This window comes from Amblyomma mixtum, chromosome 10 (assembly GCF_055824585.1).
Source record: "Amblyomma mixtum isolate Tamu chromosome 10, ASM5582458v1, whole genome shotgun sequence".
NCBI lineage: Eukaryota > Metazoa > Arthropoda > Arachnida > Ixodida > Ixodidae > Amblyomma > Amblyomma mixtum.
The window spans coordinates 21,530,377-21,544,764 of NC_143021.1; the positions used below are offsets into that span (position 1 = coordinate 21,530,377).

General features: G+C 49.1%; 1 protein-coding gene across 1 annotated transcript; it reads right to left on the reverse strand.

Annotated features, from left to right (window-relative positions):
• Positions 1-7,943: 7,943 nt before the first annotated feature.
• LOC149325321 (uncharacterized) lies at positions 7,944-14,388 on the reverse strand. Its single transcript, XM_089562540.1, has 3 exons — positions 14,224-14,388; positions 12,465-12,699; positions 7,944-8,216 (listed from the first exon to the last, which is right to left on the reverse strand). Exons 1-3 carry the CDS (start codon positions 14,320-14,322, stop codon positions 7,993-7,995), a joined length of 558 nt encoding a protein of 185 aa, XP_089418666.1. The 5' UTR covers positions 14,323-14,388; the 3' UTR covers positions 7,944-7,992.

Genomic DNA, 14,388 nt, shown 5'->3' on the forward strand with positions numbered 1-14,388 from the left:
CTTAAAGACCTTGGTACCGGTCATCGAGCAGAGCGAGAGACAGCAGCAAGAGGAGGGACTGCTCGAATTCATTTCCGGCTTTGCTTGGGGCCAGGGGCGGCGGGATGGCAACAAGCTCCGGCAGGAGAAGAGGCTCAAGTACAACGAGGCAAAAGGTGAGCCAGCTATGGGCCAAATTCGCAGATCTCAAACGACTTATTAAGCCTAAAACAGGATGAGAAGGCACCCTCAGTGCAGTCTGAAGTAATGCAGATTTGGATCGCCGCTCCTCAGTACGACGAGGGAACGGCAGTGTAGGTGGAGAGGCGGCCGGCGGTGAAAAGGCCGCCGCCACCTAAAGAAGACGCAAGTGTAAAAAGAGGGTGGCAGAGCCCGCCAGGAACCCGAGCTCAGGGCGGATGTGAACATCATTATTGAAAGACAGGATAGGCTCTAAGCTAGAGTGGTAAAGGTGGATGCTATAGGTTGGACAGAATTGGGCAATGATTGGACACCTTGACCAACGAGTTTAAAGCCTCTCAGAGTCCGACGATGAATATGTTCTAGCAGATCAACGCTTTTCTGCAGGCTCGCGTGCCTCTGCTGGCAGACAAAGGGCCGATCCAGCTCAACACTACGCCGCATCATGGCCCCTCGCCAGTAAATTGATGTGTGGCAGTGGAATTTTACGGGCTTGGTCGTAAACGGCGGAATGTGCAGGCCCAGATGCAGAATTTGGACAGTAAGCCGGATGCCATAGCTCTGCAAGAAGCTAGTGGCTCTGTAAAATTTGTGGGCTACAAGGCATATCCACCACCAGGCAGTGACACGAGAGGCGTATCGATCATCTTCGCAGCCGTTTTCGTTCAGCGCAACGTCACGGCGATCCAGAATTTCATAGATAGTGGCCGGGAGAACTACGTCCTGGTGGATATTGTGACTAAGAAAAAAGGGGAAGTTAATCTTTCTGCGCTGAACGTTTGTTGCTCTCCTATGGATAAGGGAACGGGAATACCGCGGCTCCTGATTAAAACCCAAAGATTAGTGGCAAAGACCCAACTGATACTTGTAGGGGATTTATTTCAATGCATCGCACCCTGAGTGGGGTTACGTAAGCGTTACTCCCTAGGGCAATAAGTTGTGGCAAGTTATTGAGGACTTGGGGATAATGGTCCTTAATAACCCGCAAGATTACATACAGATAGAAAACACCATAAGCGTGGACACCTCTCCGGGCCTAACGCTGTTGCGGGAAATCCGGAAAGCCAAAGGGACGAACACGAGGCAGGCGCTCCGTGGTATCACTACAGCCGTTCCACGGTGTTTCGAGCAACGACGCACAAGGACAGGGTCATGGGAACTGAGATCACGGGCTGGGGTAAATTCAGGACGGTCAGGGAAAAGACGGCTGAAGAAGAGATCGCGAGTTTCGGGGCGGGGATCGATGCGCTCAGAGAGGACGTACGTAATAGGTATCACCCAGGTGGTCCCAGTGCAGGAGGAGGAAGAGATTGCCGATTCTAAGCTTCATCCCATGAGCAAGGCGCACCTCAGTCTCCAAAGAAGATGGTGGAAGAAAAAGTACACAGAGCTCTGAGAAGACGGATTGCTAAACTAGGGAAGCAGCTTGAGGCGTATACGCGAGCGCTCCACGATAAACAATGGGGATATGTAGACGATCGTATGAATGGGCAATTTGGTTGTAAGACGACGGGGCAACTTATTAGGAATCTTCTTGACTCGATACAGAACAAATTGGTGCAGAGAATTCAGATGGCGAGGCTATTACATCAATACAAATGATCCATGAATGAGTGGAATTTGCCTTGGGGCAGCTCCGCACGACGTCAGAGGCCAGACCAGATGGAGAGATGAATATGGTTTTGAGAAACTTAGATTACAATTATGTGGGGGCACTCACGGACTTGATGAATAAATGCTGGTGTGAATGAGAACAGCCCCCTAAGTGGAAACATGCTAGCAATACTTTTATTCTCAAGCAGGGAAAAAAGCTGCGCGTAGAGAACCTACGCCCTATATCGCTTACCTCTTGTGTGGGGAAGCTGATGGAGCATATGGTGCTCTACACTGCTTGAGGACTATGTGGAGGATGATGAGCTGCTCCCGCCCACAATCAGTGTTTGTAGAACCAAGTTGTCAGCGCAAGACGTCATGATACTACTTTAGGGACATAGTGGACCCAAAGTATGGTAAGCGGACTAAAGCCATTTTGGCACTCGACCTGAATAAGGCTTTCGATAATGTGGCCCACGATTCCATTTTAAACAACATTTCGTACATAAACCCAGGAGGAAGGACCTTACGATATATTAAAATTTTTCATAGCGCTAGAACTGCTGAAATTTTGGTGATGAAAACTAAGTCCGACTCTTTCCCTCTGGGGGAAGGGGGACGCCACAGGTTTCGGTGCTGTCGCCGTTCCTCTTTAATCTTGCTTTAATTTAGTTGTCGAGGAAGGAGGAGATCCGGGGCTAAAACACGTTTTATGCAGATCATATTAATTTATGGGTTACTAGGGGCATTGATGGCCAGCTGGAACATGTGCTGCAGCGGGCAGTAAATGTTATAGAGAAGCTCGCTGGGGAGGCTGTACTATCTTGCTCAGAACCCAAGTAGGAGTTACTTGTGGTGCAAGGCAGACCAAGAGGAATACACGCGAGGTGCTATACTTCACCACCTCCACTAGGAGCGAGGGCGGGGAGGCTGCCGGTAGCCGGTAACTGAGGTCAGGATGATCCGGATCTTGGGGTTGGGGTTGTACTTTAATGTAATGTTGTAGAATAAGTATGTATTAGAGTGGCTCAAGAAGACGGTGAATGTGACGGTGAGACTGATTAGGAGAACAGCCAACCGGAAGAGGGGAGCGAAGGAGAGAGACCTGTAAGCTGGTGCAGGCATTTGTAAGCAGGATAATCTAAGCGCTTCCCGACCTTAGGCTGGATGTCACGGAGAAAGATAAGGCAGACGCTATGATCAGGCTAGCGTACAGAGAGAGAGAGAGAAAGAGCCAAACTCTTTAATGAAATACAGAGAATTTAGCCGCCGTTTAAAAATCGCTGGCATGCTACTCTGCGTAGGGAGGGGAATTTGGGAGATAGACAGAAGGAGAGCAGTGTGAAAAAGGTTAAAAAAAACTGAGATAAAATGCGGCCGTGAAATGGGTAATAAAGATGCGACGGCGAGTATTGATGTAACCTATGAATGATGGAGTGCATAGTCCGGCAAATGGGCTGACGAAGTTCACTGCATGAAGAATGCATGAAGGCTGTGTGCAAGGGAATTTAAAGCTTATCAAGATGCCCAATGCAGCGCGCAAGACTGCTTTGGGCCTACCCAACCATGCATGGAGGGAACGTTTAATGGGTCGGCTGGGCTCTCGAAAACGTGGGCTGGGAGAAACATTCTAGAGAAGATTGGCGTAGGGGGAAGCTCCGGGAAATAGAAAAACACAGCTAATGAGGGTGGTGCATCAAACCTTTGCCAGAAAATATGCATCCAGTACATCGTGAAGACAGACGAAACCCAAGGGCGAAAGCTATCTATGCAAAGTATGAGAAACATGAAGAAGGGGCCTACGTGGAAGGTGCTGAGTATGGAGACAGGCAAGCATTTGCGATAATAGTCAGGACTGTCAGAACCAGCTGCTCCTATATGGTGGAGGAGACGGCAATCGATCTAGCGATAGCTAGCACAAAAGGGTCATCTGGCTTTCAGTGACTCGAGAAAGGCCACCTGCAGTTTCGCGAGGGCAGGATACCGGATGCGGCATCTCAGCATTTGAGCCGAGTCAGACGTGGAGGTATGAGAGGGGTCGAGTTGGTATGCGTACCGGCGCTCTCTGGAATCCCGGGGAACGAGGCTGATCACGCATAAGCTCTAGGTTTCGGCAACCGAGCACGTGAGTCGCCTGTAACGGGAGGGTTTACAAGCGTTGCGCTGATGTCCTTCCATGACATTACAGCTCACTACATGTTGAGCCGGAGGGTTTTATCGCCGCCGGATTAGAAGTTGGTCAAGGTACTTAAGTGTGCTTGGAGAAGATGTAACGCCACCGCTTCTGCACGCGCGATGAAGAGAAGCTTGGCGAACATGAGCAGGTTAGGCGCCCGGCTCGAATGGCAGCCATCACCTTCAGCTCATCGGGGCCTGCAAACCGCCTTCGTCCATAGAACGAGATCAGCAATAATAAACATGGCCGCACCGCATCTGGTACCACTGTGCAACACAAAGTTGGTGACCTAGGACAGCTTGAACGCCCTCGGAATCAGCGCACCGCAGCTGTACTGTGGTGAGCAGCCTTGTCTAGAGCTCTCGGGCGGTGCACTTCCTTGCAAACAAATCCAGATTTTGTGGCAGCCTCTAGGGTCCAGCTGCAACGCTTGCACGGAAGTAGCGCCAGATAGCCTCGTAAACAAAGCAGGCACGAAAACTTTGCCCTGTAATGAGGGGCTGCTCTCTGATTTCGGTTTTTGTTACCAAGTGCGCACTGCTCAAGCGTTCTAGACAAGGCTGCTCACCACTGTACCTTCGAGTTCATGCCTCGTCATGTACGTACCGCAAGAAGAGTGGCGCCCTATTCCGCCCCGGTACCCGTCCAAAGTCCAGCTGTGGCCATTCCGCCCGCACAGCCCTATTGTATGGTTCGCTCAAGTGAAGGCCCAGCTATACGTCAGTGGTGTGTCGTCCCAGATTCGGCGGTTCCTCCTCGTGAAGTGGAAGCTGCCCGCCAACATCCTTGACCAGCTCGACCTTCCACCGCCGGACGACCACATGTTCGATGAACTGCAGGAAGCGTTTTTGTTCGTTTTTGCGGCGCTCCACTCCACCACCCTGCTGCCAGCACTCCGCTGCATAGTGTGGCAACGGACGCAAATACGGCTGCAAGCATTAGTCCAACAGCAGCTCCAGCTCAGCGTTCCTCGCACACACCCGCGAGTACTCTCGCACTACTGCCGGCTGAGGTACCACTCATGGAGCGCGCCGTCTCTTCGACTGGTTATTCGACTTTTGGATCGCCATCGCTTTCCACGCACAGTTTGTCAGCACCTCTGTCCTTGCCTCCACCGCGACGCACTGAGCCTCCTGCAGCCAGTCACGCGCGCACTCAACGATTCCCAGTTGCGCCGGACCACCTGCTTGAATCGCGCCGGGCCGCTGGCTGTACATTGGACGCCGCTAATCATTCCTGTGCCACCATGACTGCCGAGACAACCACGACAGCCCCTGTTCCACATGAGGCATCAAGGCACCACCTTTAGTCGCATTCACTGCAGCCGGTGGCGCCTGCACCATCCTTCACAGCCGATTGTGACCATGCCGCCCCCTGCTCCATTGCGTCTACTGACTACGCTGCCGTTAACTCAGCTTTCGCTCTCTTCACTACGGCTGGCAATCATAAATCGCCTTCCTCGGCTCCGTCTCCGCGCTTTGCAACACTTCACTGCATCATAGTCCGTGAGAGTAGTGGCACGCGTCAAGTTCAGCGACATAAGACGTTTCTTGTCGCCGGCACAGCAGGCACCTAATACCTACGTTCAGACCCCGCTGCCGGCCATGTTGAAGTCCACCTCGCCGCTTTGTACCAAGCACTTCATCGCATGGAAGCCGCCATTCCCACCGCTAGCTGTCAACCTGCTCTGCCTACGAGACTGCATCGAGCCCATCGCAATTGCCAGTCCGGATACACACTTGCATGTAGTGAACGCGCCAACCGGTTTGCCCTGGGCGTCGTTTTCTACTTGGTCCCTCCGCCTACACTCCGACGTTGTAGCGGCCATCACCCGCTCAGAAGCAGCCAGGCTCGCCTTCCTGCACTCGCGCCGCCTACCCGAAAGCCTTAAATGGAACCAGTGACCTGAACTTGACCAGCCTGTAGAAGCTTGTACATACCATTTTTTTTAGACTTTTCTGTCCCGCTCGTCTGTACTTTTCGCGAAAACCGCTCGTTCGCGCTGGATGGGGGCTTCTGTAGCGCCACCGCTTCTGCTCGCGCGATGAAGGACAGTTTGGCGAGCACGAGCAGAATAGAACTGGTTAAGCGCCCGGCTCGAGCGGCAGCCATCATCTGTAGCTCGTCGAGGCCTGCAAACCGCGGTAGTCCATAGAACGGTGTTAGCTCAAATAAAAATGGCCGCAGCACTTCTGGTACCACTGTGTCCCACAAAGATTCCAGACGAGATCTTTACTAAATGTTTATACGAGGTCTGTTAGAAAAGTATCCGACTTTATTTTTCTTTTTACGAACACCTGATGGATTTGAAACAAGCACGCTTGCACCAGGCTACCATGAGCCTTCGTGCACGCGCACAAATTTTTTCTCGCCTGCCGATAGCGTCAGTCACTGGCACGCAGCGTTTGAGTGAGGCAGTGCGCAGTGCTCTCGTCGGTTTTTTATTGCAAGGAAAATGGCGGAGCGGCAGGAGCAGTGCTACTGCATCAAATTTTGCCAGAAACTAGGCGACAGTCAAGTGGAAACCATTCGGAATATTCAGACGGATTTCGGTGACAATGCTATACGCAGGAAACAGATCAAGCAGTGGTACAATTGGTTTAAAGACGGCCGCACATCGGTGCACAGAGAGCCACGCTCCGGTCAGCCATCAACATGCCGAAATGACCAGGTCATTGCCGAAGTGAACGCTATGGTGACGCGGGACCATCGTGTGACTATCCGAGAAATTGTGGAAGAGGTGGACATCACCAATTTTTCTGAACATTTCATTATCACCGAAAATTTGGTCATGGAGAAAGATGCGGCGAAATTCGTGCCGAAGCTGCTCACGGTGGAGCAAAAGCAGCTTCGTGTTGAAGTTTCACAGGATATGCTGGATTCCACAAACAGTGACCCCGACTTCATCAACACCATAATCGCTGGTGACGAGTCTTGGGTGTACAGGTACGACCCGGCAACCAAATCCCAGTCGTCACAATGGCAGCATTCCACGTCACCAAGACCAAAGAAGGCCCGCCAAGTGCGCAGCAATGTCAGAGTGATGCTGACTGCTTTCTTTGACTCCCTCTGTGTGGCACACCACGCGTACGCACCCCACAAAGTAAACATTGACTAAAAGAATACTACAGGGATGTCCTCCGTCGCCTGCGTGGTGCTTTGCTGCGCAAGAGGCCGAAGATGAGGTCAACAGGAAATTGGCGCATCCATCACGACAATGCTCCTGCACATTCCTCGCACTAAATTCACACTTTTTTCGCGAAAAACTAGACTGCTGTAGTTCAACTGACTACTTATTCTCCTGATATGGCCTCCTGTGACTTCTGGCTGTTTCCCAAAATCAAGAGGCCATTGGAAGGATCACGATTTCAGACAAGAGAGGACATTATGGCTGCAACGACAGCTGAGCTAAACTCCATTCCGACAAGGGCCTTTTCGGAATACTTCCAACAATGGCAGCACCACTGGAAGAACTATGTGGAGTCCCAAGGAGCCTACTTTGAAGATGATTAGGTTTCCAAAGCTCCAGTTATGCCAGTTTTTTTTCTTCGGCAAAAGGTCGGATAATTTTCTAACAGACCTCGTATGCTCAGCAAAATACGTCCGCAAGAGATGAAGCCGGGGTGTAAAAGATGTAGGGACCCGTGGACACATTATCATATCTTGTGGGATTGTAAGAGCTGCCCCCTGTGGCTCGGCTGCAAGATCCTTCTCTTGAGCAATGGGAGGCCGTGTTGGGAAGCTCAGACCTGGCCGTCCAGGTCCGAGCAGTGGAGTGTGCTGCCTAGGTCGCTGTCAGTCGGTCGGGGATTGGTGACCATCTAGCATGGAACCGTCTATACGTGCTTTTGAATAAATAGTTTTTCCCTTACCTGCACTCTAATACACTTAGGCAGGAAGGGAGCAAGAGCGTAATGGCGTACAGATTTAATAAAGAGTGAGTAGAAACGTGCAACAGTTGTCACTTTCTTTAATCAGGAGATTCTCCAGGCGAGGGGCCTCTTTTAAAAATTTCAGCGCCACTCGCGCGATGTTTTTAGTGCTTATTCTGAGAACATATGCGCTTTGAGTGGCCACATGTGTTTTTCTACTGTTTGTAAGTATGTTGAGTTCAGTGCTTGGATGACTTCTGTCTTAACTCTGGGAACTGCTTCCCTCGCAAACAGGCCCACTATGCCTTGCTTTTCCATCCAAGAGTATATGGGCGTTTTGATTTTGTGGAACTTCGTTACGACGTCCTTGATGTCCCAGCCATAGATGTGGGTACCTGCGCAGGTTTATGTGGAGAGGCATGGATAAGATGAGAAAATGAACAGAGGACATGCAAAAAAAATGAAAATAGATTGGAGTCCCTCCATCCTCTCTTCGAGTTTCTTTTCATCACGCTTTTGCGGCGGTGGTAGCGAAAAGACGCAAGAGTCGCCCTTATTACATTCTAGAACGACTGTAACGTCTTTTTTCTTACCACCCAGCTAAAAGCACAGTGAAAACAAATTCGAACAGGGGAGACCGTAGGCATTTCGTTGTTGACATTTCTTATCATTTCGATTGTACTGCCTATCTCCTCGTCAACAGTAAATGAGGAAATATACAGGAGGAGAGGCGTATCGCAATCTAGGGCGGCTCATTGATGTTGGTAGACGCACTCAAGTCACGGGAGGGTCTCTGTTATCCGCAACGCTTCATAAGGTAAACAGCGCACTCGGCTTCCCGCGTTTGGTGTGCACTCACTCGCGTGACCAACACTATCCAAGTGCGAAAGCATATGAGGTGGGGCCAGCACGGTCCACAATAAACGCGGGAGACAGAGCCTCAGCCGAACGCCGCCATCGCTCCGTGACGCAGCTTCAGCGAATGCGAACTCGGAACATGTGGGGATCTTTAATTCGCATTACATGCAACCTTTTATTTACTTTCATTCCACGACTGACGTAGCATTTCAGGAGCGCGTTGTCGTTTGTTTGAAATTCCCACGTGAAGTCCTGTGGCTGTACCCTGTCGATCAAGCAGGATGTTCGCGGGACAGCGCCACTGTGTCTGTTTCTTCTGCGAAATAAGCTCCATAACGTTGCCGCGTTAATAAACGTTGTAAGGAAATGAAGGCTGAAGTAACTGCGGCGTTCCGCTGTGGACACCTCAACCGCAGCATGAATAGAGGCAGGGGGTGAAAGAAGAAAGAAAAACGTAGGTACCACCGTGGATGTATCCTTTTAGATTTTCGCCTGCGTTTCTTCAACGTGTGCTGACGCTGCACGCCACACAGATGTGCTGCGTCCCGCCTCCAGTGCAACGGAGCCACCGCGGCTTAAATTGAACCCGCCTCCGGCTGAGCGGTCTAGCGCTGAACGGCAGAAGTTAAATGTTATTAGGCGACGGAAAAGCTTAGTAACTGTCTGGGCTTAGAAGCGCATCGTGCAGAAAGCAATAGCCAAAAATTAGCGGTTTTTGAGAAATGGAAATCGCACAGTAACGGTCTGATTTCTTCGGTCTCTGTCTCACGCCACAGCATACTTGGACCATGACAAGCGTGCCGTGACGGCAGCGGAACACCGCTTCTCTACTTTGTTCACTGTGTCTGTAAGCGCTGAAACACCAGCGACCGCGAAGACCACTGTCGTGGCCACTGCCATTAAGCATTACGAGTCCAAATGCGAAAGCACTCATGTGATAACAGACTCACAACAAGCGTGTCGAAACTTCCTCTGAGGCTGAGTTCCTAAGTATCTCAGGCGGCTCATGGACACTACACTAGACCCCACGCAGAACCAAATCACTTGGACCCCAGGTCACGACGGACTGGAGGAAAACGAGAAGGCTCGAGGCGTCATCAACCGTGCGGGACCACACACCGTACCCGCTTTTAGCCCTCCACCTTCAAGGTATAACGAACGCCTAGAGTTTCAGCGTCTTCAAATAAGACACTTGTCCGCCCTCCGTCATAGCAAATTACAAAGCACAGAAGGAGTGTCTTGGCGGCATATACAGACGAACACATTTCCAAACCTCCATAGACTACAACTCATACATCCAACAATATACACCAACAGCCCGCCCTACACTCTTCCACATTTCGTATGGATGCGGGGCCAAACCAGCCTGCAGACTTAAAACACATCTTTAGAGCAGTGGAAGGCGCTGCTGAACAGCGATAACCTAGAGGGCCAATGGGCCCTCATAGCTTTTTGTTGGGCTAGTTGGTCCATTCTGACGTAACTGAAACAGCGCGAAAGAAGAAGCCCGAAGGCGAAACGAAGAACCGATAGGAAAGAGCGCTGGAAGGCTCTCATACAACAGCTCCGCAAGGCAGCTCAAGACAGTGGAGCCCTGGAATGAAGACCGCACTCATAAGCTCGCACAACTCCCCTTCATTATAACAAAGTTTTTCCTCATCCTCCTCCGTCTCACTTCTTAGTGGACACCTCAATCGCACCGTAAGGGAAGAGAGATAGGTGTCAGTGAAGGAAGAAAGAGAGGAGGAGTGCCGTATGGAGGGCTGCGGAATAATTTAGACCGCCTGTGGATCGTTAACACGCACTGACATTGCATAGCACATTAGGGCCTATCTCGTTTTGCCTCCATCAAAACGCGATTGCCGCATTCGGTTTCGAAGCCCCGGTTCTCCGGTTCAGTAGCGGACACTTAAACTGCACCGCAAGGGATGGACGATGTTGGAAGTGGAAGAATATAGAGAGAAAGGGGTGCCGTAGGGGAGACACAGTGTCGAATCGGGACTGCACCTGAACCCGAAAATAAACCCGTCTTTCTGCCCGGAACCGGGACCTAGCCGAACCCATACATTTTTCGCCATCTCGGAACTGAACCCGAACCGGAACGACTGAAAGGAACTATTCCGAACTGGTTGTAGCCTCGGTTCAGCCGTACTTTTTTTGCAGCCCAACATGCTTTTGTTTTTTGTTTTTCAGACAAAATGACATCTGCGACCGCAAAAATTTATCCACCAAAATCTGTCTGCGCTGGGCAGTGCGAAAATGGCATCCAGTCTACGTGAAAAGGAAATTTAAGGAAGTCTGGTGCCGAAGAAGGTACCTAATTGACGCTTCTGTAATGTGTTTTCGGCAGTTCTAAAGCATTGTACGCACGATTGGTGTGAATTCTTCAGTTTAGGTTTGGTTTTAGGGATTTAACGTCCAAAAGCGACTCAGGCTATGAGACGCCGTAGTGAAGGCCTCCGGAAATTTCGTTATCTTGGGTTCTTTAACGTGCACTGAAATCGTACAGTACACGTGCGTCTAGAATTTCGCCTCCATCGAAATTCGACCGCCGCGGCCGGGATTGAACCCTCGTCTTTCGGCTCAGTAGCCGAGCACCATAACCACTGAGCCACCGCGGCGGCATTCTTGAGTTTCATAATATCCTCTATTGATATTTTTTGGTACAGTTTTATGAGTTAGAGCACCGCTCTAACCCATACAACACCGAGTGAGAATGGCTTCCCTGTGCTTGCTTCATGTAGCATAAATATGGGAAACATACGCGCAAGTTTCAACCCACCCACGTTGAGTTACATTTACTTTCAGAGGCATTCGCTGCCTAACACCATCTCCAGCGTCATCATCTCGAGATCATCCTTTACGCTTTTACTCTACTTAGTCTGTTAGTTTGTACTGCGTAACCCCAATAGCTGTCGTGCACAGATTGGCTGAGGAAATCCATGGGAGCCCCTTTCCTCCGTCAGGGGAAGCACTACTAAGAATTTCACTAGCCGACTGAGCATAGATACCGCTGAGAAATATGGAAAGAGTGGCGAGAGGGGTATGAGGCGAAAATTTACAGGATTGCACTTGGCTGCTTAAAAGCAAAAATGCGAAAGCCTTTCCCTTTCTTCTATTTCGGCCTCGACTTTTATTTTTATTACCTTTTTAATTTATTATTCTGTTTATTTTTTTAATTGTTGTTTCGCTTTATTTTTACTGCATGCTTTTATTCCATTTTTCGTCATTTTTGTTTTTTGTTTTTTTATAATACTTCATCACTATCATTATCATCGCTATAACAATATTCATCATCGCTGTCATCATCGCTATCATCATCATCGCAATACCACCGCTCACTATGGCTATCATCATCACTGTCTTCATCCCTATCTATCTAGCACTTTCACTATTAGTAGCTATCATTACCGCTATCACAACCATCACTATCACTATCTATCTGTAGTTCTGCCGCAGTCAGCGGCTACCACTACCGCTATCTCTTGCACTAATTGTCACTATCAGTAGCTATAATTATCACTATCTATAACTTTTTATTACGTTTTACTAAGCATAAATAATATCATTACATATGTGCTGCTCATCAACTGCTGTTTAATCAACTTTAACATTTAATTTTAATTCCTTTGCAACTTATGATAGACAATTCATGCGGACACTTTTGCGGATAACTTCCGTCTTCAACTTCCATCCACGCCACTCATGAGCCGAGAAAGGCTTACGCCTTAATAAGGATGAGCAAAGGCTCGCAACTGGACTAATGGAGCACTGCCTTTACGTACAGGTCTCGGGGCCGCAGTTTTTGAAGCGGCTCTCGAAAGTCATGTCGATGTAGCCGGCGTCGACGACCACCTCGGCGGTCATAAACGCGCTCCGGCCGTCGGCCAGTACCTCGACGTTGTAGTCGGCGACCAAGCCACTCAGCGAAAGGTGGCATCTCATCGTGAAGTGGGGAGTGGCCTTGTAACTTCCCCAGTCCCGGCGGTCATCAAAGCTGCAGTCTCCTTGACGTCGCACCTGCGTGAAAGGGACATAATATGTGGAGATGGGAGCACGCGTGGATGATGCGGTTCTTACAGTGATTATCGTAGAAGGGGAATAGTATCATCGCTATAGCGAGGTGATTTCTTGACGCAATATACGAGTACATGCTTGAACACACGCCTTTCCTACGCGGGGAATGCCGTCGCAATGCAACCGCAAAAAGGCACCCATGGAGAACCGTGCTTCAAGGTATTTTCAAATATTATGCCACACGTGAATAAAATTTAACCACTGTAGTGAGTTAGAAGTGCATCTAGTTACCATTACTCGATTGAATGGCGAATATTTAGTAATGCAAAAGAACACAGTATGGTTTGCATTACATGCTCATTTTTTATTTTAAAACAAGTAAATACCGCATTTTGCTGAGGCTCTACTAATAAATGCTACAAGGGTCTTTCTGAGAAATTAAAAGTATACATGATTATTACTCTTAAAATGCTAATGAAAGCGGACAGCTTTAAGGAATTTTCGATTTCATGTGGTTTGAAGGCAAAACTGAAAAGAGATCAGTTTAAAAGTATGAATTCCCTTGGACGGTAGGTATACGGACCGTAGATTACTGCGAAGATGTCTCAGCTTCATGTTCTCTGCGAATCTTGTCCGATAGCTGTCCTCAAAAGTGCAATCTTTGGAAGTCATAGATTTTGGAGAAAAAAACTTTCCGCCGATTGTAGCAGATATATTTGCATATATTTCTGAACATTATGGATACTCGATATAATTTAATGACTTGTTCTACACGGATGAACAATTAATATTTCGTGAAATCGTAAATCGGTGGTTTTCGCATCTTGCCAGTTTTTTACAAACCTAAATTTATTTGTATATCTGACCTCTATTCATCTTTGCAGACAGCTTTGCACTTCACATATTTTTCAGAGTTTCATTGTAAGCAAGAAATGGTCATAAGACCTCGACTGACGTCTTGATCTGGACACTTCACACCAATCAAATTAGATTCATTGTTTCATTAAGACTCATTTCTCAGCCGCAAGTAGTGTCAGTTGCAGTTTGTAAATGTGGTGCTCAGACGGAGACAGCGGCATAGACTTTCCCAGATGATGGGGTAGTTTGACAATGCATGTTTACCGCTTGTGATCATAGGAATGTAAGAATCTATAAGCACGGAATCATAATATTCATTAAATATTTTCTATATTGAGCGTACACCTTCGCTTTTTCAAAGGGTCTTACGATCCAAAGCGTAAATAGAGGTGATACCGAATCCCAGTCCTTGCACCTCTTCACCTGCCTTCTCATTCCGCAAAACGCTGCAGTGCGTTGGCAAATACTAGTGTACATCTCGGCGACCAGCGACACTGTCCAAGTGGTGCAGCCATCGAATGTCACGGGAGATTGGGTGTACTGCACCCGGTACAGATGCTTTGAAAACAGTTTGCCATATTTGTGGCCGGTGTGCTACCGGAAGAATCTGGCTCTACAAAAGTACCTGACATGTATTAAAGGCACCCTACCTACAACGTGTATACTCACCACTTCCCGTGCATTGTTGATGGTGCCTTTCTCCAGGTTAAACTCGACGCCGTCCGCACGGAACGAGATGCCCCTGAGCCAAAGCCCGTACTTTTCCATGCCGGCGCCATTCAGTACGTGGTCGAGAAGGTAGTTGGTGCGTGCGACGCTGGCAGAGGCGGAAGC

Excerpts from the sequence above, each read along its gene's own strand:
- LOC149325321 (XM_089562540.1), bottom strand. The coding sequence starts at position 14,322 with ATGGAAAAGTACGGGCTTTGGCTCAGGGGCATCTCGTTCCGTGCGGAC. Across the intron at positions 12,700-14,223 it reads TCAACAATGCACGGGAAGTG|GTGCGACGTCAAGGAGACTG; the intron begins GTGAGTATACAC and ends CCTTTCACGCAG. Across the intron at positions 8,217-12,464 it reads AAACTGCGGCCCCGAGACCT|GTACCCACATCTATGGCTGG; the intron begins GTACGTAAAGGC and ends AAACCTGCGCAG.